Source organism: Manis pentadactyla, chromosome 3 (assembly GCF_030020395.1).
Source record: "Manis pentadactyla isolate mManPen7 chromosome 3, mManPen7.hap1, whole genome shotgun sequence".
NCBI lineage: Eukaryota > Metazoa > Chordata > Mammalia > Pholidota > Manidae > Manis > Manis pentadactyla.
Genome location: NC_080021.1, coordinates 84,012,696 through 84,040,551, shown reverse-complemented (window position 1 = coordinate 84,040,551; position 27,856 = coordinate 84,012,696). Strand labels below are relative to the sequence as shown.

Sequence of the window (27,856 nt, the reverse complement as noted above, 5' to 3'; positions counted from 1 at the left end):
TTTGCTGACAGACAGTAACCGTACTAGTTGTGGTGAGGATTTAATACGGGTTAACATGTGAACCACTGTGTTGTATGCCTGAAACTAAGATTGTGTATCAACTATACTTCAATTAAAACAAAAAAAAAAGAATCCACTAGGAAAAAAAATGTGGTTCTCTTCATAGTCTGTAGCCTTGATCTCTGATGCAAGTGGAATTTTAAAAAATAATGCCTCTTTCATCCTAATTATAAGCATAGTTGATATTCCACAATCGTAGTTGAAATTTCTTGGCTACTAAATGTCAATAGTTTAAACAGAACACTAGTTTTCATTCATTTGTGGAAGTAATCTTTGCAAATTACATACTCCTATGACCAGGAACAAATGTCTTAAGTTTCCTTTGATGACAATTATAAATGGCCAACATGAAATGCTTACTCTACAAGGTGTCATCAGTGAAATAGATATTGAAAGAATTAAGGAGAAACCAAGGATTTAAAGTTTTCCACTTTACTGTTGTATGATTTAAACAAGAAAACTATGTGCTATTTACCAGGCATTCCAGGCAATGCCTGTCTTCTCAGTAATTAATCAAAGATGAAGTATCTTTCCCAAATGAGTGCCCTTTCAGGAAAGTTTAGCTGTTTCTGCCATTTACCTTTAGACAACAGCAGCCTTCAAAATACAAGGTCATATTTCTGCATCACTGAAACATGTGTCCCTATCAACTTCCTTTCTGGCTTCAAAGATATTCTATCAGATTATGGATCAGATATGAAGAGGTTTAAGTTTCTGTAAGTGCATCTGGGGGAGAACTTAATCCAAAACACAAGCTTACCATAATTACAAAATACAACTAAAAATCCAATGTCTGAGTTTTGAATTACAGAATATCTCAGGCAGATGCAGTATTTAAATTTTCCCCTTTTAAAAGTCAAAAAGAGGTCTCCTCCAAGACAATGCTGATTAGAAAGGAGCACACAGGGATTTTCTGGGAAAAGGAAAAGTTTAGTATCTTCTTTTGGGTGGTGGTTACTCCATGAACTACCCACTCAAGAACTTGTGTATTTTACTGAATGTAAATGATTCTCAGTGTCTAAAAAACAAAATTTAACTGTGAAGGTAAAAACAGACTTATATCTTTTAATATTTTTCCAAAAAATGTTTGAAAGTCATCATCATCTGTAAATGTGAACATATGATCTGTTATTAAATTAATAGGGCAGGCCAGAGGTGACCAAATACTACCATTTTACCTATTGACTTTTATTTACAGAGAGTGCTCAGTACTCACAGCTCAAAAATGGAAACACTAAGACTGATCAGGTTTTACTGAACAGATGAAAGAGCCTAACTGAGGAACAGATAAAAGGGATAGGTATTAAAACATCCAATTAACTTTACAGGGCTAGGAAAAAAATGTTTCTACCACTACCAAAAGCATCATCACCATTTGAGTAGACACTTTAAAGCATGACAACGCAATAGAAATTTTACCTATTTACCTCTAATAATCTTCACATACTTATTATCACTTCATAAAGAAGGTTTGCAAGTTAAATGATTTGATTTGTCCAAGGTCAAAACTATGCAGTTTTACTTCAAGGCTTCAGCAACAACGTAAAACCTGTCCATCCATTACATAAAATATTTAGTACAAATAATACAATCTAAAGTAGTTAAAATGACACAAGAAACATCAAGAAACTGACAATACTTACCCTGCTCATGGAATCAAAGCACTTTCTGACCAATGATTCCACATCATTAGGTCTGTCTTGAACATTTATCCAGTCTAACAAAGATACATTAAAAAAAGGTGGATCACCATCTTTAGTATCTACTGGAGCTTCACCCTGACAGATGGTGCTTTGACAAGATTCTTTCATTTCTTTTCCACTCTCAGCATCTGTGGTATCTGGGGCTGCATGTTCCACTGACTTGTGAAGTAAGGTTAATGAGGACTGGTTAGCTGTTCTGGGCAGATCAGGAGAGAGCACCGGATCAGTGGAAGTTTTCATCTCAACCTGCTCTGGGCCTTCATGTTCAGGTGAAGAATCCAGTCTTCCCAAACATTCTCTGTAACTATGTCTGGTCAGGCACTCCAGAAGCGGGATCTTGGCCATTATGGAAACTGCAGTTCCTAAACTTAAAATACAAAATGTCTGTCAGTAAAATAATAGGACGGCTCTAGTGAGAGATTAGCATTTAGACATAGATAACATTTTATCAGATACACAACCTTACGACTATCTTAGCTATATCATATGGCAATATTTAGAAAAGAAAATTTTCCTCAGTTGCCTAATGTCTGAAAACTTCCATTTTCATTAGATATGTTTTTACATTTTGCTTTACTTTATTGTAAAGTTGGTAGCAGGGCAAGGAGGCAAAGATTCTTGGGTTTATAAATGATTTCAAAAGTATTTTGAGCCTTTTCATTAAGAAAACAAGACAAGAAAAAGAAATGTGAGAGATCCTTAAAATATGTAAGATTGACCAAAACTTTTAAATTTTAGAGACTATAAAAGTCATAAGTCTCATAACATGAACTTCCTTTAAAATAAATACATGGCCTATTAGAAACAAAATTGTAGTTACTAAAATTGATAAATTGCACAGGTAATTTAAGCAAACATCTTATCATCCATTTTAATGGCAAACATACTGAGTAAGTTTTAACTTGATGTCTTCTATGGATTGCAGATAATTTGAATAAATACTTTCAAACTTGAAAAGTAGTTTTTGGTATGAATTTGAACAGTCCTCTAGATTTGCCATGATTGCAGCCCAGCCTTGGTGTTGAAGATGTTCATCATGGACCAGACCTTCACAGAAAGAGCAAAGTTTCTTGGCAACTTCATACATTTCCTATATTGAAAAAGAAGAAACAAACAGTGAAAGAACCTAACATTTGTATGCACGTTTGCATATGTGAACTTACTAGTATGCATGGATATATTCTAAACACATTTTAAAGAAAGCATTGTCAAGGGAATGTTTTAATTTATCTTATCATTCCTGCTTGTTGCTGTATTAGTGAAGAGGAAGAGAAACTCCCAACTCATTGCTGCTGTGACTATATACTGGTAGAGCATCTACAAAGAGCAACTCAGCAAAGGCTTGCTCAATGTAGGGTAGCCACAAATCTTCAATTTGTAAAAAACACAGTATATATGAAGCACAATAAAATGAAGTACAATAAAATGAGGTATGCCTGTATTTCTAAACCAAGACTGTTCTTTTCTAGTTAATCAGAAAAGAAATCTAAAGGAATTTAATATATGAATTTCATTTATAGCTTTTTTTGCTTTTAAACATAACTTTGTTTTCCCAAAAACATTCCTGGACTCTTTAATGCTTATTAATTACGTTCTAGAAAGATGTTTATTCTCTTTTTTATGTTGTATCCTAAGTGAAAAACTGGGTTGTTTCACGAATGTATATACTACTTAAATACTAACTGCTCTAAGAGATTTACTTTAAAAAGTAAATATTAACACTCAATAAAAATCTATTCTTTATTAACTTGTTTATTTTTACAAAAGGTAAGTACTGTTATTTGGTTTATTCAAAACATTTTTTCATGTCTGAAAGTAAAATGTGTCTCACTACTGATAGCTTAGAGCCAATATTACAGTAAAGCAGTAGCAAGTCAGAAAGGAAAAACAGATGGTAGGAGGCAATATAAGAGGAATGTATTGGGAAGACACTTGGTTTTTCTCAAGGACTGAAATATGGATATGGAGGAAATAGTCACATTTTTTAGAATTATGTAAGCTCTTATCACCTATGTCTATTCTAACATATGTAGTTTACTGATTAAAGCAATGTTCAGAAGCCATTATCTACATGCCATCTTTTAGGAAAGAAATCGGACATGTTTAAAACAGCTTTTCTACTCTAAGATCTTGTAGTTATTTGCAAATGCAGAATGACTAATAATGTACGGGCCTAAAATTTAAAACCAAGACATATTATTCAGAAAATATTTTTTCAAAACAAGTTTGTTATTTTTCATGATTTTTTTTGCATGCTTCCTCCATAATCTGGAACACTGGCTATTTAGATTTAAACACTTCAAGAAGCAATCAATTCATTACAATGTTTGCCAATGCCTAATAAGCTAATAATTCATGTAAATATTACCAAATATGTAAGTAACATCACTGTGTTAAATACACCAATTTCTAATTTTAAAATGTATGAGGGGTAAATAAGTGTTATGTCTGAAAAAGTAATTATATTTGTATCTTACCACTGCAAGTTGTGTTCTTGAAGCAACAGTGTGAAAAACTGCAGGCATCATAAGAGACTCTTCAACTTTTATTTCCATGTCATTTTCTGCTGAAAAGGTAGTTTTAGGAATAGCAGGTGGACGATCACATAAGATCATTTCTTTGTTAAAAAGAAAAATTGGATTTGTGTCCTACAGAAGTAAATGCAAAGAAAAGGAAACATAAGTAAAATGTTGAAAACATTGAGTGTGTGCACTGCCCTCAACATAGGAAGCAGATGAGACCCCCTTTTGAATGCTGAGCTCCGGATCCCCAATGTGGTGTGAAGCTGGCACATGTCTGAATGGCAGGGCTCTTAGACACCTACCGTCCCAGCACTGTAGGTGCACACTCTCCTGTCTGCAGCCATGCATTCTCCTCCATTGACCACCAGCACCTGATGCTGAATAGCAATCTTGTATTTGCTATGAATGGCATGCTTAAGGTCTGCCACACTTTTTAGAAAAAGGCAAAAATCAGTTATTTCCATTTACCCAGTGATAAACTTTTTCATTATCAAAGTAGCACTATGTAAAATATCTGAAGACAATGAATTTCACCCTAAAATTTCTCACCAAGAATACTAGTAAAAAATACAAGCTTTCTGTTTCTGGAATTGGATTCTATAATTAATTGGCTGATACTCAGGTGAATATATCACCCATATATCACATCTAAAAGTGAGTCTACTAAATACACACAATAGATGTATTTATTTCTGCGCTCTTTATATAACAGGCAGGATTATGTTCAAATTCACATTAGGTCCATAAAAATCCTTAGAACAAAGGATGTTAAAATCCCCACATAATATTATACAAACTACACTGAGTCGAAACCATATGAAAATTGCTTCCTTTCCTGCATTTCAGAACAATCAACCCTTAACAAGTAAAATTTTTATAAAATCTAGAACGTACATTTAAAAAAATTTTACAATTCCATTTTTATTTATTTTTTATTTTTTATTTGGTAACTGTTTTTTTTTATTAAGGTATCATTGATATACAATCTAATGAAAGTTTCACAAGAAAAACAATGTGGCTACTCCATTCACCCTTATTATCGAGTCCCCCCCATGCCCCATTGCAGTCACTGTCCATCACTGAAGATGCCACAGACTACTTGTCTTCTCTGTGCTACACTGTCTTCCCCATGATCCCCCACACCATGTGTACTAATCATAATACCCCTCAATCCCCTTCTTCCTCTCTCCTAACCCGCCTCCCTCACCCCTCCCCTTTGGTAACCACTAGTCCCTTCTTGGAGTCTGTAAGTCTGCTGCTATTTTCCTCCTTTAGTTTTGCTTCGTTGTTATACTCCATAAATGAGGGAAATCATTTGGTATTTGTCGTTATTCGCTGCCTTATTTCACTGAGCATAATATCCTCTAGCTCCATCCACGTTGTTGCAAATGTGGATTTCCTTCTTTCTTATGACTGAATAGTATTCCATTGTGTATATGTACCACTCTTTCTTATCCATTCATCTTCTGATGGACACTTAGGTTGCTTCCATTTCTTGGCTATTGTAAATGGTGCTGCTATAAACATAGGGGTGCATATGTCTTTTTGAATCTGAGAACTTGTATTCTTTGGGTAAATTCCTAGGAGCAGAATTCCCGGGTCAAATGGTATTTCTATTTTTACGTAATTCCATTTTTAAAACTAAGATTATTAATTCTACAAATTAATTGTAATATCAGTGTCAGATTTTTTTATTCTGTATTGCTGTCAAGTCTTGACTATTATGGCCACTATAAAAATTTAAGGTTTGGAAATATTTGCTCCTCTATTTCCTTCCTGTGTGGCCACAAAACATATCCTCCCCACACTGAGACCTCTCCCTATTTTTCACAAATATAAGAAGGAATTTGTTAGTCAAATATTTGAAACCTTGCAAAGCTGGAGAGTTACTAGCCATTAAGTCCCACTAACTGAGAAAACAAACACTACTGACTTCACTCATATGAGGAGAAAAAAAGAAAATCACTAAAAAGCACAGGACTGATACATGTTGCCATAGCTAGAAATTCCCTTAGCAATGTCCTATGAAATTTAATAGTAATCAGCTATGAAAACTTACTTCTGATAGCTTCAGTTTGAAATCAGTGCAGGTAAGGTTTTTTTTTAAATTGTGGATAATATATCCCCACAAACAGAACACACAATTTAATGTATTTAATTTTAGCATTTTGGAGAAAGATGACAATTGCATATGTAGTATGCTAAGATAAAAGATTTAAGACTTGCTATATTGCTACTGTTATTTAACAAAAGAATGGTTTTCTCAAAATCATTCTTAACTTTTTGCATACACAAAATGCAATACTGATGAGAATAAATGAAATGCAGCTCACGTCTGCACTGTGAGTTCAGTGTCAAATGTCAGGGTAGTCCCAGTGTTAACCAGAAATACATATAACTTCATGATGATTTCTCTGGGTTCTGTGAGTTTCTCTCACACTTGGATACAGTTACTAAAAGAAACAGACAAGTGGTCAATTTTACAAACACACTGCAAATACAAATACCCTCACATAAGACATAGCACAGTTGTACTAAATAAATAATTTAAAAACCAAAATAGGTTTTGATGGCTAAGATGGCTAACTGGGCAATTCAGTAAACTTGTTGCTCAAAAAAAAGTAATAAATGAGAGTACTGAAGAGTATTATAGCTGTTCTGTCATGAAAAACTAATTTGCTTTAAGGAAGAAAGAGACCAGTGGTTAGAATAAAAGTTATGTGTACATTTCACAAAGCTCTCATGTATCCCTCTATATTAAGAAAAAAATAAATATAAAAACATAGTCAAATATCTTCCTAAGTCCAAAAGTTCTTCCCCCGCTTCTTCCTTGTAACAATAAAAACTTGTCTTAAGATAAACTTAGTAATAGCAAATAGTAGCCACTACTTCCAAGTTAGGGGAAATAAGTTACTCAGAATTTTTCTTACCAGCTGTCTCTTAAGCTGAGTTCTACCACCTCATACTGAGTTAAATTTGCCCCATATAAGAAACTGTGGCCCTAATAGTTACATCATTCTGTGGAAAGTGCACAGATCTAGAAATCAGAGTCAAAAGAACTCTGCCATTAACTAGTTGCCCAAGTCAAAACCTCATGTATAAAATACAGTTTCTTTCTCTATAAAATAAAGGAACAGATTTCAAAATCTAGCATTTTTTTAACTGGAGGCAAAAAACCCTAAAGACTAATGAAAGTGATTAAAGACAACAACAAAAATGAGATCTCTTTTCACAGGAATTTTAGAGTAAAATTATCAGTGAAGAAGGAAAGTGCAAATGTTTAAAATTAGTATTTTCAAAATTATTTAAATATATTAGATCAAAAACTGTTATAAAGGTAGGAACTGCAACTTACCGTGAGGCACTGTGAAAAGGACTATCACTTTTCTTCAGAAGCCGATTAAAACTGGCTTATATTTGCTTTGCTTATATTGGCAACTGAATGGCATTACTGGTTAAATTCAGTGAACTGGAAGAGAAATATTTCTGAATTATTATGGAGAGGAGTAATTCAGTATGTGACAAAACATGTGGTTATACTACTCTCTTCAAGATTACCTTCTGAAGGAGTAATCTCCTGTTTTTGTGCCTCCACATTCACTGAAACCAGAAGCATACGACTTCCACCCACACCACTCCATCGGAAGGCATCCAAAGAACTCCCCAAACCACCAAATCCTACAGCCATTTCTCAGTCCTTAAAATATAATGGTAAAAAAAGAGCCCAGTCTGTGGAGTCAGACTGTCCGGGTTTGACTCTGGCCCCCACTAGCTGCACATGATCTTAGTTTTGCTCCTTTATGGTTTTTGTTTCTTCTCTCATACAACAGGAATAAAAATGGCACCTGTAGCAGACAGCCTCTAAGACAGCCCTGCCACCTCAAGGTATCCATACTCTGGTGCAGTTCTGATGCCATTCCCCTCCCTCCATGTCTTCCTTATCCTTCATCCATCAGCCTCCACACTGCCTTCAAGGAGACCATTCCAGATGCCAGGATGAGCAGGTTTTTCTGCTGCATAAAACCAACAGTGACTATGATTTTTACAGCAGCAGCTACCATTTATCAGTGTTTACTATATTCTTGGCAGCTATTCTAAAAGTTTTCTTAAGTGGAATGCTTTCACTTGATCCTCACATAAACCCTTTGAGGTAGACAGTAATATCCTCATTTTATAGATAAGGAAACTAAGAATTAAGGACTTAAGTAATGTCATAGGTTAATTAGTGAGGATTCAAACCCAGGCAGTCCAGTTCCACCTTCTGTTTCCTTTGGCTCCTACAGTAACATCCAGTAAGACAGAAAACATATGGCTTCTTCCCCTTCACCACAACCTCCCACCCTCATATCCCCTACCACTTCCAACTTTTCACTCCCAAACACCACACTGCTTAAACTCCCTGAACAAAACGTACCATTTAAAGTCAGCCTTCACAGCAGACTCAAGAGACTCCAAGAGTGAACTAGTGGTTACCAAAGGAGAGGGGTGTGGGAGGGTGGGTGGGGAGAGAGGGAGAAGGGGACTGAGGGGTATTATGTTTAGTACACATGGTGTGGGGGATCACAGGGAGGACAGTGTATCACAGAGAAGGGACATAGTGGATCTCTGGCAACTTGCTGCACTGATGGACAGTGACTGCATTGGGGTATGGGTGGGGACTTGATAATATGGGTAAATGTAGTAACCACATTGTTTTTTCATGTGAAACCTTCATAAGAGTGTATATCAATCATACCTTAATAAAAAAATACATACATACATACATAAATAAAGTCAGTCTTCATCAGGGCTTGTACTCCCTTAGAATCCTCCTTCCTCTACCAGCTATTATCACTCCTTTTGCCAGCTTGACTCTCCCCCTACATGTTTTCTTCCACAGCTTTAATCATGCAATCAAATAATTAGCTATGCTATATACTCTATGTGTGCTTCTATGCTTGCATATATTGTGATGTTTCTTCTCATATTTCCCACCTTTATTTAATATAAGCTTCTTTAAAGCAAGGACCATGCATTTCTGGGAACTAGCTCTAAGACAGTTTCTAAAAAAATCAGTGAATAATCCTATACCAGTAAGATTCTTCTATATCACTGTGAAGACTGCTAAGAAGTCACATGCTTCAGATCACCCCAGGATTCCTTCAGGTTTTTCTCCAGAACTGTTATTCCATGACAATAAGTAAGGCTCCATTCCATCCATCATGAGCACACTCCCTCACCCCCACCATTCATGGGTGATGCTGAGAGACTACAAATGCAGTCCCAAAGGCTCAGTCCAAGTAAACAGATACCTAGTTAACATATACTAACGTATGTATTCCTGTTATGCTACAGATTATTACTGAATCTTTTAGTGAATGAGGCAAAATAACTAGGAAGCTAACAGAATAAAATGGCAAACAGCCGATCCTTAGTCTCCAAAGTAACAAAGTATCCCATGTTTTCATCCATTATCTATTGTTTATAGCCATCAGGCTGGCAGCTTTAACCAGATCCCCCCTCCTGGATCTTCATTCTTTACATCTTCATTTACTGTCAGCTACCCACAAGGGCCTATCCTGGAATAACATAAGAGAAAAATCTTAAACTAGTAAGATAAGTCATTTTTGCTCCCATGGATCTACCAGTCCTGGTGATCTGTGATTAAATGTCAGGCTTGTGGCTTCTGTGGCTACAAAATGCTCTTATTTCGTATGTTGTATGAATAGAGCACATAAAATGATCATTGCCAACACTTACTAAGTGATTCAGTCCATGCGAACCATTCTGCTCAGTACTTTTATATGCATGACTTCACTTACTTTCTTCACAACATATAAGATACCCATATAATTAGGGCTTCCCTTTGTAGATGAAGAAAGATTCAGGTTATCCCGCTTGCTTAAAGGCAGAAACTTGATAAATAAAAGATCCAGGGGCTTGAACCCAAGGTGACATACAACATTTATGCAGTAAAAATATCACCTAGAATCTAGAATATCTTAGGCATTTTCAAGTAAAAGCAATTCCAAAATATGCTTGACACTTCTCTCTGTTTTCTTCTTTAAAGACATGGATATTGTTGGCTAAACAACAGCTACTATTGACTGGAAACATGAACTATAAAGATTATAGCAGCTACATGATATCCTCACAATTCCTACTTGTGAGAAAGGCTAATATTATCCCCATCAATCAAATGACGAAACCATGGCTCTCAAAAGTTCAGCTACTGCCCAAAGTCACAGAGCAAGAAAGTGGTAAAACCAGAATTAAAATCTATGGCTGGATCAAGGAAGGTAGAACATGAATATACTACTGAAACACATGGATCACACACATTCTATAACTTGCCATTCTACAGTTCCTTTAGGAAGTCCAATACTACTTTCTCACCCCACCAATTTTACCAGTTTCTGCAATCATTTTTTAAGCCTTAATTTTTCTAAAAACAGTCAGATGCAGAAGAACCTCCAAGATCAAGTAAGAGGGGCTGGGATAACAGAACACTTCAAAATGTGACACAGGAAGATTTTCAGAAGAAAGGAAAGTCACCATCCAAGACCCTGGCATGCACCTACTGGGAGAATAAGATTTCCTTGGATCCATGGATGTGAATGATTCCTGGCATGTAGTAAAAGCCAAAAATTCTTCTATTCCTGAGTCATCTTTGCACTGTGGGATTTTGAGGACTTCAGAGCTGAAGATATGTATAGAGGAGAAACTTGCCTGCAGCAGCCGAAGAGTGTGCAGTGCCACCAGGGACCTCCCCTGCTCTGCAGTCCATGGACTGAGCGTGTGCTGTTCTAAGGGACAGCTGTTGAGGTCGCAGATGCCACTCCACTCCCAGTTGCTGCTTTTTCCTACCCAGGGCACACAGTGAGTGACAGCTATACATGTCAGCGACTCTGCTGCTACTGTGGGCAGCAAGGTGTAGAATCTCAGACCTGCAGTGAGAGACCCAGCAGGTCACCAGTCCTTCTGCTGGACCTTCAGGAAGAAGAGAAGGGTAACTGAGGATCTGAGCATCTCTGCTCAGACAGTAAAACTTATTGTGTTGGCCTCTACCCCAGCCTGCTAGGCTCATACCCCATAAGTGGTCCCTTGTGGCTCTAGAAAAAAGCTCAAACTGATGGCAAAGGAACACACAGCATGCCCACCACCCTGTAAGGCCCATTCTGGACAAATGGGACAGAGGAGGGGAGGAATTTTTTCTCTAATTAGATAAGCATCTACACAATAGCCTTAATCTTGAGTCTTGACCAGCCAAGGCTAAATACTTAACGATCTGGTCTTTTACAGAGAATGGCTGCCAACTTCTGCTCTAAAGCTTGAGCAACTACAGCCAATTCAGTGAGAGCTGTGCATACCTTGGTTTCCACTGGCACCTAAGTCAAAGACTGGAGCCCCACATGAACACACGCTGTCTGCAACAGTAACAACACAGGGAAATGACTAGAGCAGCAGCAGCCAGGAAACCCTCCAGGAGACAGGCCCAATTTCCCAGCTTGCTTTCTACAAGACTCTGGATAGATCACAGAAGTTACTTTTTTCTGACTCATGGGGGAATGGGGAAAGAGTAGACAACCAAAAACGGATGAATCTTCCCATTACCCACCCTTTCATTTAATTTGAGTATCAAGAGGTAATTTAACTTTCTCCTCAAAACTGGTAAGTGGGACAGTGTTTTAAGTAATTAAGGATTAATCATCTTTTAAAAAGTTTAAATGAATTAGAAGAAAAGCACAAAGATCCACAAAAAATAGGCAAAGTGCATGAGGAAGTAATTCAAAAAGCTAACAAATTGGAAACTATGTGAAACCTCTTCAGTAATAAAAGAAATAAAAACCTAAGAAGGGCACTATTCCACCTATCAAACAAGCAAGATTTTCAACCTAAGAGATAAAATAAAACAGTCAAAAAACTACTTTAGAGATGGATGCCCAAGAAATTCTTCTCTTTTCATAAAATACATATTCCACAGACCCACTGGAAAAAAAGACAGCAACCACTCTAGAGCACTAAATACCCACAGTGTCCGTGTAATGAGGAGGGGGCCTTACTCAAAGAAGGTCTAGCCCTACCTGTGGGCTACAGGAGGGGAACTTCAGGCCCCTGAAATGTCCCACCTGACAGGAGTACCTTTGCTTATCTAGGGGCTTTAGGACATACTTTATCAGTTCCGACCTCCAGGAAATGGAGACTAAAAAGACATTAGTCCAGCCTCCAGGGAGAGCTGGAAACCAACGGTCAGCTACATAGGCAGTAGGTGATAGAGCCCTAATAAAAACTCTGGACACCAAAGACTCAGGTGAGATCCCCTAGTTAGCAGTTCTGTGTAGTCACCCTTCCTGGCCAAGGGGAGGTAATGCAGTCCCTGACCCCATGAGAGAGGGTGAGTGAACAGAAGCTCTGCATTTGCAGCTTTTCTTGACTGTTCTGCGTGTGTCTTCTTCTGCCTGACTTTAATTCTGCCTGACTTCTTCTGCCTGACTGAAAGTTGAATCCTTTCACTATAATAAGATTACAGTCATAAGTGTAACACTTGTCAGAGTTCTGTGAGCTGTTCCAGGAAATTCTGGACTCCTGAATTTTCATCAGCTGGCTGCAAGTAAGGGTGACCCTGGGCACTATTGAACTGGTGGCTGCCATTCAAAGTAAGCAGTCTCCTTCTAACCCTAGAGATAATGAGAAGCACTTCATACCTGTATTGTGCTTTCTAAAAGGAACCTTTGGAGAAGTGGCTGATTCCAAAGGTCTCAAGTACCAATCACCTTAGCCTAGACCATCTATCAAAGATTGATAAGACTACATCAAAGGGCAAACAAATCTACTTGAAGGGAATCACACTGACTAAAATGGGATAGTTTGAGCATCAAAAGAATGATTACATATTATTGATAAGTTTTCACAAATGCCTAGGGTACGTAACTGGTTTTCTTGGTTTCACTGGATATGGCCGGTATTTGTAGGTCTGCTTTTGTTATGTATCTGTATTCCTATTCTGTTAATGTGTGTACGCAATTTAATTAGTAGTTTGTTAAAACCTATACATGTTTATGTTACTCTACAAGAAGTTATGTCAAAGAAATAATCAATCTTCCCATGTTTTCTTCCGTCTGCTACTTCTATAACTTTTCTTCTTCATTCCTTCCTAATTACAGCCCTTTAGTAGAATTCGTAACCCATATCGAAAATTACCGAGTATCATAATTCTACCAAGTGGTAAAGACACCTCAAGACAAATGCTGGACATAGAAGCCACAGGGCATAAATCTGCAAAGAAGTAAAAAGCTAACCTTTTCAAAGAATATTGCTTCTCTCTCACTTACCAACTTTACATTTCCCTGTATGGCCCAGGAAGACGGCTGGTTAGCCAGAGACGGGTAAGATTCCTCAAGGGAGGAACACCTAAGACAGGCACAGTCGCAGGGGGGCCATCGGGTGAGAAATTGGGGATCAACAGAGGTGAGGCTTAGAATCTCACCCCCCACTGTTTTGAGAGAAATATTCTGCATCTGTGGATGTTTTGTTGCTCTTGTCTAGCATGGATTAATACTTAGTCTATAGGCACAGACCTGATCATCTACATTTGCCCTCTTACAGCACTAAATTATGTTTTCTACCTTTATCTTGCATCTACCTATGACTTCAGCATTTTATTTAAAAAAAAAATAAGGGAGAAATGTGGGATTCACATATAAATCAAGTATAAAAATCAAATGAATAATCATATCTGACTTGATGATGTGTGATCAAAACCGAAAGTTTCTGTGATATGACTGCCCTTGCACTGTTCACCATGTAAGAACTTATTTACCATGTAAGAACTTGTTCACCATGTAAGAACTTGTTCACCATGTAAGAACTTGTTCGTTATGCTTCAGAAGGTTGGAGACTGTTGAGAGGCTTGGGGTTGATTAATGATTGTGCATTGAGTCCCCTATACAGAATTTTATTGTTAACAACCATTTGATCAATAAATATGAGAGATGCCCTCGCAAAAAGAAAAAAGAATGATTACAAATAATTAGTATGAAGCCCATGAAAATTCATTTGTTCAAAATGATAGCCAAAGAAGGGGAAAGAAACCCTCAGTGAACTAGGACAGCAATGTACCATAAAACTGAAAAAGTTAAGAATTAAGCATTTAATCATCTCTTTCCTACATGAGCTGTATTTCAGGATAACCAATATTTGATGAAGGAAAACATTTTTTCATAGAAAACTTTTTATGGAAAACTCCAGCTAATACTACAGACATAATATAGAAGATGACCATTTTGCAATAAGATAATGGATCTAGACATCAGTAGATGTTAAAATAATTATTAGAAATTTAACAGTTAAATTAGGCTGTCAAACATGAACACTTTGCTACAGACACGTCTGTGCTTCAGCTAAAAGCACACGGTACATCTATAAAGCATTCTTGTCCTGCCCACCGCCCGAACTGAAGCTTAACATAACTTTAAGAAAGCTACTATAGGTAACACGGGTATAGAGAAAAAACAAACAGAAGAAAATAATCAGCTAAATTCGTAAATGAGCATTCTTACAGAATAGTGACTCAAGGGAGGAAGAATTCTCTATTAAAGGAGATGGAAGAAACAATAACCAAATGTAATGTGTGGACCTGTTCGGACGCTGAATCAAACAAACTGCTGTAAATAGTCTTCTTTAAAATAAATGTGGAAATCTAAATATGGATTAGGTATTATACTGAAATATTACTATTCCTTTTTGAGATATGACAATGGCATCCTCCAGTTATAAAATAATGAATTCTGAAAAATTAATGTGTAAAATATATTTGAGAAGATTTAAAAGTCTAGCAAACAAACAAAAGAGGGGAGGGAGAGAAAGTTAGTTAGACAGGGGAATAGGTAAGATCAACAAAACACTGGTAACTACTACAGTACACGGATGAATAGATTAAATTCACTGTAACAGTCTACTTTTGTATATGTTTGCAAATTTCCATAGTACAATTACAATAATCACATTTTAATATTCAACATTCATACATTATAGGTGGGAATTGGCTATTATCTTCCTGGAAAGCAACAGACACATGTACATGGGGAAGGCAAGCAAGTTTCATAAACACACATTTCTCTTGTCAGTAATTCTACCATAAAAAATCATATTAAGAAAATAATTTGCAAGAGTTGAAATATATATGATACTTCACTATTTATGAATATTGTTACTATTTAGCTACTCATTGTCCTATTCATATGGTAAAACAGCACATGGAATTTTAAAAAAGATATACAATATTAAATAAAAACACCACATACAATATTGTTGCAATCATGTAAAAGGAATGCAGAGGGAAAAAAGATTAAAGGAAGAAGTATACTATACCAAAATGGTAAAAATTAAGTACCTCTAAGTACTGGGTTTAGTAATAATCTAGTTAAATGTTTATTTAGCTGCTACCAGAATACACCACCTTCCTGGTTATAATCTGACATAAAGGAAAACTAGTTGACTTTTACAAGGAAGAGCCTAACAGACTTGGTTTAAATTCCTATTGTGCCATTTACAAGCCAGGTAACTTGAGCAAAGTAAATTACACTCTCTCAGATTTAATTTTCTCATCTTAAAAGTAGAGATATATTCCTTGTAGAGATACTATGGGCAAACTCTTCTTCAAAATTCACAAGACCAAAGCAGTGAGAAAAGCGGAGGGAGGAGAACAATGTAACTGAAACAAGATTGGCTATAAGATAATAAACTTTTGAAACAATGATGGTTACATGTGACTCATTATTCTACTGCCTATTTTTTGTTTTTAACTTCCATAATAAGTAAATATAAAAATAAAAAAAACAAAACTTATGGAACAGTTCCAAAGGCTTGCCATCCCTCTAACAGGAGAAAAATAATATAGCTAAAGGCTTTGATCAATAACCTGATTTTTTACTCTGGATTTTTTTTTTTTTTGACCAGTGCTAAGTTGTATTAGAAAAGCAACTCCATCCTATAAAAGGCTAAAGAACCATTTCCATTCTGAATCCTTACTGCTGGCAACGTCTATACAAGGGCTGCATGAGTGCTAGAAATTATGTGCCATATCATCTACGATGCATGCTGCAAAAAGTTTAATTTTCCCCAATACCTACTGGTCATCTTTTCTTATGTTGACAGAAGTTATTGAAACACTTTCTGAAAACTGTATTTCATTGTGGTAAGACAGCCAAGAAATTTTTCTTTTCCAGGATTTTTCAAAGAAAACTGTCTATATGTTGTTATGTAAGTCTGGACCCAGCATATATCAGCTTTCAGCATATCATATTTGCAGCCAATCCATGAACATGAGCAGAATATACAAATAATGTTTAAAACACCAAGGCTTTGTGAATATTACAACTTCCTGTAAGCAAGCATGTATACATAGAAACATACAAATTAAACTTCCATTTTGCACCAACACTAATCAATATATAGTATAAAAGGATATTCAAAGCTTTCTTACTCTTAAACTATTTGCTCAGCCTTAGTTTTTCAGCAAAAATCCCCACAGACCTGAAAAATGAAATATGCCTTTAAGTTAAGAGCTCCTAGGGTCTGTCATTGTAATCAGAGGAATCCATCCGTGATGACACCTAGCATGCCTGGGCACTCAAGATTCTCTAAGAAAGCTTTATGTATAAGTCTCTCAAGCCATCTATTCAGTATCTAGGGAAATAGCAAAACTGAAACTATCTTGAAGGGCTACACAATTTTACTGGGGTAACAAAACATAAAGAACAATTCAGAGAGCCAAGTGGGAAATAAACAGTACATGTCCAGGAGTTCTGTCATTCTCTTCCATGAGCTCCAAGAGTTATCACAGATCTCCACTTTTCCCTTACCTACATCTCCTCATACCTTAGCTCCTCCAAGAGTATAGAGTCTTTTTAAAAACCCAATTTCTACCTTGAGCTTTGGATTATTAGTTTTTAGGTGGGCATCTTGTAGCTTCACAGCGGCATTACTTTGGTTTAGTAAATATTTTATTTCTAAATCTAATTTTTTTTCGTATCACAGACTGGACACAAGTAAGGGAATGGAAATATGAATTTTTGTGTAAGCAAAGTAAAAGCTCTGGTCAGATTCTACCTGAAAAGCATGGTTTATAAAATAAACTAAATGTACTAAATGGCCAATGAACAAAATATAATTACTCATGATAACATTTTAAATTCTATTAAAAGAAATGTCTTAATACTTTAATGAAGACTAATTTTGTATAATCAGTTATAAAATGTTACTGAAGTGCACCTTCTCCATTCAATCTATGAGCCGCATGACTTTATCAAGTAGAAAAAAGTAGAGTTTAAAACTCTCATCAGTACACAGATGTCTAAATTTCTGTTTCTTAATCCGTAAAACGGGGATGTTAATAACACCTGCCCTGTATGCCTGCTGTGAAAAAAGAAGTAAAATCCATGCCAAAGTTGTTATTTAAACAATACCAACTTCACAGTAAATGCTCCAAAATGTTACCTAGGTACAGGAAGTACCAAACAAAACACACAGTATTCAAGGGCATCTACTGAGTGAATAGCAAAAGTACTTTCAGGACACTGCAAGCAGTTACATAAATGACAAAGCAGAGTACAAATGGTAACTGAGACAAATTATATCCAAGCAGCTAATTTCTGGCAGTATATTAGCCAACATATTCTACAGCTCTTTATTTAAAAAATAAAAACTAAAACCCAATAATCATCACCCCTACCTTAATCTTTTCTTCCTCTCTACACTATTTCTCCTACTGACTTCTGGTTTCACTGTGGTAATCAACTTGGTTTAACATGTATGTCATATGTGATAAGTACTCCCTAGCCCCAGATCTAAGTTACCAAGTCTGTGAATCCCTCTCTTCCACCACTTTATTCCCATAAACTATCTAATTAGTGTTTACTACTACATATCTGAGCACTGACAATAACCTTACTGAGCAACGTCTACTTGCAGATTTCAACTCAAATGCAACTTACAGGACACCACCAACTAAATAATCGTAGGTCTTATTTCAATGTCAATGTACTTCTCCCAAAACTAAATATGTTTCATAACATCTACTTAGCTGTCTATATTCCTTGGTCTAATACTCTAGTATTGCCCTTCAAGTCTCACTACAGGAAGCTCCATGCCATTGAAAGGGGCCTCCTGACTAGAGAGGAATAAGCCTTGGTTGCCCAGGCCTTTAGTCATGTCATTTCATTGCCTCCATTCTGTGGCCTCTTCTCAAACATTCTGTCAGAGTCTTCACCAATCTACTGCCTGCCAAGACTCTTCGTTGAGCATTTATGGCCCACACATCAAAGTTCAACTAATTACATAACAGTGTTTATATCCAGAACATAAACAAATGTCCTGCTATACTTCTGTCCCACGTGATGAATGCCTTACATTCCCCAAACTGACTGTGAGTGACCAGAGTACTTAGCCATGCCTACACCTCTCTCTGTACCACAGTACCTAATATACACTACCTGGGCCCTGGACAGTCAATGAGGCCAAGGCCGTGGAGAACAGAACAAGCACCAACACTGAAAATCAGAAGAAAGGCTCAAAAAAAAACCCCCACAAGAACTGTATTTATTTATAAGAATGTATAGTTTATTTGCATATCTCTATATGCTTGCTACAAAAATGAGATGATCCAATAGACCTGAATTCACTTCTTCGTATGTAATCATTAAAAAATTAAGCAAAAGGGGACATTAGTAACCAAGCACAGATTTGGTCAGTTTGAACAGAAGAAGTAAGAGATCTGTGTTTTTAGTCTAGCTTCACATCGTTACCTCTGTGGCCTTGACAGAACATTACCTAATTTACTAAATCTCAGTTTCCTCATCTGAAAATTGAAAGGGGTGCACTGGGTGATTCCTCCATGCTTCTGTAAAATGCCATATAGTCAGATTATATATAATAACCAGTTCTAATTTATTTCATGTGCTATTAACCAAAATTAAAAAATAAAACTTACATGTTTATGAGCCTTCAAAGAGCTTAATTGCAAAAATGGGCATGACAATATAATGCAATATATACTTCAGACAGGTATGCACAAGTTATACTGAGAAGAAATGGGCAAAAATTCCAATAAAGGAGGTGTCATATCAAAAACCATCAAAAAGGATATGTAAAATTGAGTTCCAGCTAGAAACTTACGATTTACCCTTCTTGATCACATTTACTGAGACTTAAGAGGGGAAACTTAAGAGGAAAAGCTTAATATATCACTAATTTAAGTAGTCAGTCATTACAAACAGCTAATCCTTTTGCCAACTTATAATGTTGGGGTTGCTCATTATGTAATTTTCCTTTAGTTTATATAAAATCTATTAAACTTCTTAAGTGGATTGAGTGTAAATGATCTAGAACTGAAGTTATCACACGTAGTCGTAAAGTACCACAACAGACGTTTACCACTGCTTGTAGGAGTTAGAAATATACATGACATTAACTTTAATGTCATATAAAAGTTTAATTGATAAATCAAATTTAACTAAGTTTATAATGCTAGTACATAAGACAGTATTTCTTTTTACTAAATAGTCAAAATTTTCTAAAATTGGCATAATACTCCTTATATATAAACTTTTCTTAATTCCTACACAATGAAATCATACTATTACACATGTCAACATAAACCAATTTCAAATTAAAAGCAACAGGTTAGTACCTCAACAATTGACACAGGATTTTCGTAAAGACATTATGTGGCCCCTTGCCTAAACAATGTCTTTAGTTTCTGTCCACTGAGACAGTAACTATTAAGTGCCTACTATATATACATATACATACATATGGTCAGACAGACATTGTAGGAGAGAGCATTTATCAAAAAATGTCAAACATACCCAAAAAGTAATTAAAATTGGGACTCTAGCTCATTAATAGATAACATGTAGAACAGACCAGACTCAAACATCTTTATATATACCAACAGCAGAAAAATTCAAATTGGGGGAAGAATAAACTGTATATGCAATGGTATTGTGGCAAATTGCTATCCATAGCATGCAGAAAAATTAAGTCTTCTGTAAAAACATTTTTGACCCTTTAGATTATTACTAATGATTAAAATGAATGCAAAGTGTTGACAAGATAACAGCACACTGGCACAGTTTTGACAAGACTATAAACTGGTACAACTTTTAAGGAGATTTAATCTGGCAATATGTACCAAAATTTAAAATGTGCAAACCAGCAATTCTAAACTCTGGAAATATATTTAAAGAAACAAATAAAAAGACAAGTATCCAAATATATACATCCAATGACTTTCATTACACCATTATCTTTAACAATGAAAAAACAGAAAACTATCAATAGGAGTTGGTCAAATAAATTCTAACTATACAAAGTGATAATAATTAGTTAAAAATGTCAGACCTACACATGTTGACTGTAAGAAAAGTGAGTTATAGAATGTATGTGACCCTGGATTTTATTAACTAATGCTAAAAAATGCATATGCATACACAACTATTTAAAAGGTCTGGAACAATTTGATATCAGTCCTTTTAACAATGGCCATTTCTGGGTGCATGACTTTCATTTTCTCTGATCTACTTAAGTCACATTTATAATCAGGGGAAAATATACTTATTTCCATTTTGAAAAAGAAAAACAGAACACTTGTATTCCTTACAAAGAAATAAAGAACCTGAATATGCTTGCTCTAGAAGAGGCTGGTCCAACTAAGAGCAAGACAATGATCCCCAAATGCTGTCTCCATTCTAGCCCCCAATCTGATGTCCCAGTGGAGATGTACTCCTACTCTACAATTTTCCCTAGATGGTCATTTGTATTTAGTTCTCTAATTGTTCTCTTTATGTACACTTTAGAGGGGCAATAGAACTATAAAAAGAACATGAGATTTGGAGTCAGAAGACCTACACTCAAGTCCTGTCCCCAGTGACTATGTGACCCTGGGTGACATCATCTAACATTTTATTACAAAAAGGAAAAAAGCTACCTATCTCACAGGGTTGTATGTGAACAATCTACACATACATGAAGTCATGCAAACTAAAGTCCAACACAAACATCAGTTCTGGTTACAAGCTAATCCAGACCTCTGTTTTGAGTCCAGGACTAGCACTTAAATATCACTAATTAGATACCATAGTTACCACAAAGTCAGTGTGTTCATTTTCAGTTCAGTGCTTTTCGTTTAAAACTGCTCCCTAACCTTTGTCAACAGAACTATCATTCTCCTTTTACTGAAAATCTCAATTATTTATATCCAAATTCTATCCATTCTTCCTTTATAAATCCAACCCCCATTTTCCAATGGCATGACCCTTATTTTAGGGCCTGGAAACTCTTCTCCCTGCCTGTAAGACTCCACCCTGTTCCAACTCTTCCCACCAGTTACAGCCACTGAAATGTGCTGCTTCTCCAGCGGGTCAATGGACCACCCTGCTCTGTTGTTTTGCAGCTCCTCTCCTTTCACCTCAGTGCAGCACCTATTTCTGTACCCAGATGATTTCACTATCTTCCTGCCCTGTTAAAAGCATGTGAATTTGCCAACTCTGTCAAAAAGCTAAATTAGCATTAAAACGGCAGATTTTGGAGCAATATTTATCTGTGTTGGAATCCCATCTCTCCCACTGATGCTTAGATGACGTACGCACTCAGTTTACCAGCTGTGAAAAAATGATACCTTTTACAGAGTGGATGAGAGGTATAGCAATAATGTATTTCAGATTCCTTTCGATGCAAGGTCTATAACAACAATGCATTAAAAATGACAGCAATTGTAACTTTAAATTCTAGTGTTCAAGGGCTTCATAATCAACCCGTTTATCCTTCTACAAGTACTTTCAACTACTCCCCTATAAGAAACCTATACTCTTATTTCACACAGTCCTGCCAGATAAAATTCTCCCTATTTCTGCTCACCTGAATTTCACTCATCCAAGTATGGTCCAAAAATATGTCCTATTAGCACTTCTGGGAAGTCTCCCCTAATCACAGGTAGCTCATGGAACTCTTTTCCCCTCTCCTGAACTTACAGAGTTCTTAACCAGCTGTATATCGTAATATGAATTATCTTATATTGGGGAAAAATATCTCACATTGTGAAAGGACATTTGTTCCTCCTGGATCCTTCTGGGATCAGCTATAAATAAGGGGAAAAGGAGAGAAGTATTTTTTAAAATACTGATTCCTTTGCATTTATTCCTAGATATACAGTGGTTGCAACTGTACTTTTATGTCCATAAGAAAAATAAGAAAACATTTCCTACACTCATAAAAAACACTGTCTATCCAATTCAATTGGAGAGTAATTTACACTTTCCTCTTTGAGATTACCACCATACCATTAGTGGGCACAAAACTAGAATGACAGACCTAATCTACTCAAAACTTAGTATCAGCTTCCTTATGTATGGAGGACAAAGGAGAAAATGCTAGATGAAAATCACTGACCTCCAAAAGAGAACACCTTCCATCATCATTCATCCAACATTTGCTGAACAGTCAACATAAGCCAGAAACTGTGTTGGGTGCTGGGAATACAGCCACACTCAAGTTGTTTTCCAGTCTGGAATACATGGAATTTGAATGGCACTAGATAAAGTGGCCAAAATCTTCAGAGGGAAAAAATAAAGAGTGGGAATAATTTTATCTGCTCTTAATTCCAAAAATTGCAATACAAAGCAATTTTACCTCATTGAGGGGTCACTGGGTGCTGTATCAATGAAAATAATGTTCACCGCAAAGGAAGTGTGCTTCAATCTCTCCAAATCAGATTTATTCCCATCTGATCCTAACTCTTTCTCGCAAGAGAGGAAGAGAAAAAGAAGGAAAGAAAGAGGACTAGACCAGCCATCTTCCTCATGCTCCCCCAAAGCGAACGTTTTCTATAAAGGTGGAGGGCCTCAAGCAACTTGAAGTAAGAACAGCACCAAAAGAATGAAGATAACAGGAATATTTTCAACAGTTTGAAGTAAGTCCTGTAGGTTTGAGTCGAATAATACAACATGGGAATCTCTCCATGTCAGTACACATGAACATATTATACATTTTGTGCCCTGCCATTCATAAAAATTATGTAAATACATGACTTAAAAGAAAATTTGGATTTGGATACGTTAGTAAATGACCAGTCTTATTTTTTCAAAAAGCTGTCCTAATCAAGAACATCATTAAGACTGACATTTTGAATTAGTCTCATTCATAAAAACTAAATTCACTTTATAAGTATTATTGCATTTAAGAATGTTTTTTCATATTTGTCATGGCATTTGGAAATTTCTGCTCAATAGAATCAAAAGAACCATTAAAATTAATTTAAGTCAAGCCTACTAAAAAACAGCTCTGATACTTCCAAAGTGTACCAAGACTACAAATCACAGTCATTTTTACTGTATTACTGTCACCAGCTGAGATATGACACCCAGGGTTGTGCATGGTATTGTTTTTAAGGGGTAGCAGTATTAACTGTGACACTTCCTTTAAATGTGAATTCTGTTTTTTCCAACTGTGAATACATCAATTATGTCTATAGCAAAAACTTTCTAGTTCTATGTTTCACTTTATAATATACTAAGTTAAAAAAATGAGACCAAAATTATCTATTTAACAAATGTTGAATTACCTTCATTCTATTAAACCAAGACTATCCGTAAACATAAAGCAGTATTGAAAAAGGATGTGCAAGTCTGGAGTTTGCAATGTAACAGCTAAAAAAATCAAACATAAAATATTAACTAGGTGGTACTTATTTGACTAATATTTCAATAGATACTCTGGACAGTTACTGACCAATTACTCTGTGTGAAATACAAAGGAAAAATATGGATAGTCCCAAACCAGTACCAAAAAATGGAAATGGGTCACAATTATTTTCATTTCTTAGTATGATTACAAGCCAAAAAAACATGAGAATTCAAGACAGAAAAATCATGGGGGTGGGGCAGCTGATCCATAATCCTCACAGAACTCGCTAAACAGCTGTGATGGCAGAGACTAACCAATGAAAGAAAGGGTGCTTTCCCTTCCTAACCAATGAAAGAAAAGGCACCAGAGTGGTTACCTGCAACAAGTAATTTTAACAGAGACTCAACCTCACTGCAGGATGGAAGGAAACACCATCCCATCAGGAACCTGGACACAGAGGTTCATGTAACAGTCAAAGTAAGCTTACTTTGTTAGGCACACAATAATGAAAAAAAATCAGAGAAATGTGATAGTTAAAATTTACATAATTCTATGACAGTAGGTCAAAATCTTCAACCTGGCACTCCACAATCTCCTGCTATTATGGCACTACATCTATTCCAGCATCTCAAAACATTTGCAATTTATCTTCTTTAAAATGTCCAAAGACTCACTGTTTTCCACAATCTTATATACAAAGTTTACATGCACAGTTCATCTCATTCATGGTTCATGCTGCCAGAGCTTAAACTATGTACTGCAGGGATTTAACCAACATTTCACACACAAAAAATGAATGACTCTAGCTACAAGTTGCCCTCCAGCCTTGCTGCATTTATTGGAACAAACCTCTGTGCCCTCTGCACATGCAAGATTAGAGTACATTATAGTCTTCTTACTATGACTCAAAAAAACTAAGTATCTGTAAGAGGCCCCACTACAACATGGTCCCACTACTCTCCCTCTCATTCACTCCAGTCCACCCTCAATTACCTTTTCACTTTTCCCTGTATGTGCAAAGTATATCAGAGCCTTTGCACTGACTGTTCTATTCTTTATGCCAAGAATGTTCTTTTACCCCATATAATGATACAGCTAAGCTTCCTCACTTCTCTTGGGTCTTTATTTCCAGTTATCAGACCAGTGGGTGAGGCCTTCCTCAAGCACTTTACCTCGTGTCAATCCTCCAATCCTGATACTTCATCTCCTCCCTCTACTGCTTTATTTTTCCTTCCTAGCATACCTCTTACTCCATATTTTCTTGAGTGAATACAGGGTTCTAATTTGGTTTGTTCACTGCTAAATCCCCAGCATTTCTACAGCAGTGCCTGGCATAGTAGGTACACGATACCGAGTCAAAACTCATTAAGGTAACTAGGACATTTTTTAAAGAGAAGTGAAGTAACTTATCCATGCTGTACCATGCTTCTCCTGGAAATATTCTTTTATAAGGCAAGAACAACTTCTTACACATTCTTCTATTCCTTGTAATAACTGGTTCAATAGTCTTCTGTGATAGGTAAAAATAACTCTGAGTTTGTGCAAAAAGGGATTACTGGATTTTCACTGCGTTTCTTGAGCCAGTCTTTCCTGTGCTACAAAACGAAAGCTTGATTGGGGTTAGAGAATAGCATTACCCATACTAGAACATTTCACTGGCCATTCCTTTTTTAAAAATATTGTTGTTATATACATCTGCAAAGTAATGCATACAGCAGGTACTCGAACATATTCCAAATACATTAAAATTCGAAGGCAATCTCAAAATTACAAGTCAAATAAAGCTCACCTCAAGCTTACACAATAAAACTTTAGGTACAAAAGCATGACTTCTCAAAAACAAGTATCTTGTGTCTTCTGCCCTTTCAGACTCTATGAATTTGACTTGCTCAAACTCAATTTGCCCTGCATTCTGACCTTGTGTTTGTTAGCAAGGCCAGAAAAATTTTCGTAGAGACAACAATACTGGCTTCTCTGTCACCCTGTAACACCAGATAAAAACTAGACCATAGCTAATTCTAACTTTGATTAACATAGAAGATTCAAAAGGGACTAAAAATTACTTTTAAAAAGTGGTCTGACAGTGACTGTAATGGGGTTTCTGGTGGGGACTTGGTGAAGGGGGAACCCTAGTAAACATAATGTTCTTCATGTAATTGTAGATTAATGATAACAAAAAAAAAGTGGTCTGAGTCCATATCTCATTTCCAACAACAGTTATTTATCAGAAATAAACACTTATCAAAATGAAGCATCCCTTTGAATAGCTACTGTTTAAAACTAAAACACCAAAATAAAAACATGACAGAATGTTACTCAGAAAATATGTTCATTCAGCCCATATTACAACACTAAATACAAAAAGCAAAAATATCTCCACACTCCTAATAATGGTCCGCTTATAGATGAAATAACCCAAAATATCAAGTCAACTACCTTCTCGGTCCTTTTGCTTCTCATAGTCAAATCCTACCATAATTGGAAGGATTATCTTTGTACCAGACTTCAAAATAATGAGATTCTTTATAAAGACAGATTTGTCTACTTAAAAGCGGACATCCCCACCTGGCTTCGTATCTGGCAGTAATGAGACTTTATCAGCAGTGAGCACACCAGTCTCTTGGCACCCAGACCCGCACCGCCCCGTGGCAGGACCACACTGTTTTCAAGAGTCATGATGGAAAAAAGGCTGGACTAGGAAACGACAAACAATGAACAGGGCGCATTCGCCAGACGGTGAAGAGACTCCAGGCAGTCCCCTCAGAGGCGGCCGTTTCTCCCGCCGTCCTGTTTCTTCCAACGAAGTTGTGAAATCCGCACACACCCCATCCCAAATCTACCGGTGGGCGGGCGGGGGCTGAGTCACTCCTGGGAGTAACTTAACACCGATCCTCGCTCTCCGGGTCGGGGTCGGGACCGAGAGGCCACTCGCTCCTCCCGCGGTGCGCTCGGTTCGGTCTCGGCCCAATTCCACTCCCAGTTCCTCGAGTCAAAGGCCCCTAGGGCCGAGCGCAGCCGCGGCAACAAGCAGGGTGCGTCCGGGTAGACGCAAGGGGGCAGGGAGGGCCCAAGGCCCGGCCAAGGAGCCTAGGCAGGCGGCAGCCTGAGGGCCTGGTCCCTCTCGGAGCCCAGGGGCTTGCCGGGAGCCGGGCGGGGGCCGCTCACACCTGCGCGCGGGGTGGACCGGGCCATCGGGGTACCCGCACCCAGGGCCGCATTCCCGGATGCGGGAAAGGGGACATAGCGGCAGCGCTCACCTGGCAGCACCTTCTTCTGCGCCGGCGGCAGCAGCAGAGCCGGCAGCCCCCGGCACCATCTTCCGCCGCCGCGCAGCTACCAACTGCCCATCTGGCTCCGCCAACCAACACAACTGCCTGCGCCCCGAGTGCCGGCCGCGGTCCCGAGCCCCGGGCAGGAGGCGGTCGGCCAAGACGGGCACGCCGTCAGGGCCCTCGACTCTGGGGCGGGAGCGCGGGCGGGGACCGCGGCCGGTCGGAGCCGAGGGGCCGGGAAGCCGGGAGCAGTGGCCGAGGCTTTGCCCAAGGATCGGCAGGGCCGCGGATTCCGCCACCGATTTGTTATTGTCGACCCGCGCCTGCCCCCGCAGAGCACGCCGGGAAACGGAGGGCGGGGCGAGACCTGACGGGGGACGGTGCGCGCAGACCCGGAAATGGGGGCTGTGGAAAGGGGCAGTTCGCGCAGGCCCGGAAGTGGGCGCCTCCGGGGCGTTCTTTGCCGATTCCGAGGCGGCGGGCTGTACCCGGGCGGCACACCTCAAGGTGAGCTTGACCCTTGTTGCTGCAGCGAGTGGGCCCGGGCTGGGCTGGCCGCCCAGTTTGGGGTTGGCCGTGGGGTCAGTGAGCTCGTCTTCAGCCGGCCGCCGAGGAGCAGCCCACCGGCGCCTGCGGACCT

The 27,856-nt window shown here is 37.7% G+C and overlaps 1 protein-coding gene across 2 annotated transcripts in view; it reads right to left on the bottom strand.

Moving 5' to 3' along the window:
* The window catches only part of RB1CC1 (RB1 inducible coiled-coil 1), an 88,803-nt gene extending 61,244 nt beyond the window's left edge, over positions 1-27,559 (bottom strand). For both annotated transcript variants that reach the window (XM_036878955.2, XM_036878957.2), the window contains exons 1-7: positions 27,202-27,559; positions 7,641-7,754; positions 6,619-6,738; positions 4,588-4,714; positions 4,241-4,411; positions 2,651-2,853; positions 1,704-2,130 (exon numbers count right to left, since the gene is read on the bottom strand). In XM_036878955.2, the coding sequence (XP_036734850.2) occupies positions 1,704-2,130; positions 2,651-2,853; positions 4,241-4,411; positions 4,588-4,714; positions 6,619-6,689 (999 nt within the window). In that variant the 5' untranslated portion in view covers positions 6,690-6,738; positions 7,641-7,754; positions 27,202-27,559. The remainder of the gene's footprint in view (positions 1-1,703; positions 2,131-2,650; positions 2,854-4,240; positions 4,412-4,587; positions 4,715-6,618; positions 6,739-7,640; positions 7,755-27,201) is intronic.
* Positions 27,560-27,856: the final 297 nt, after the last annotated feature.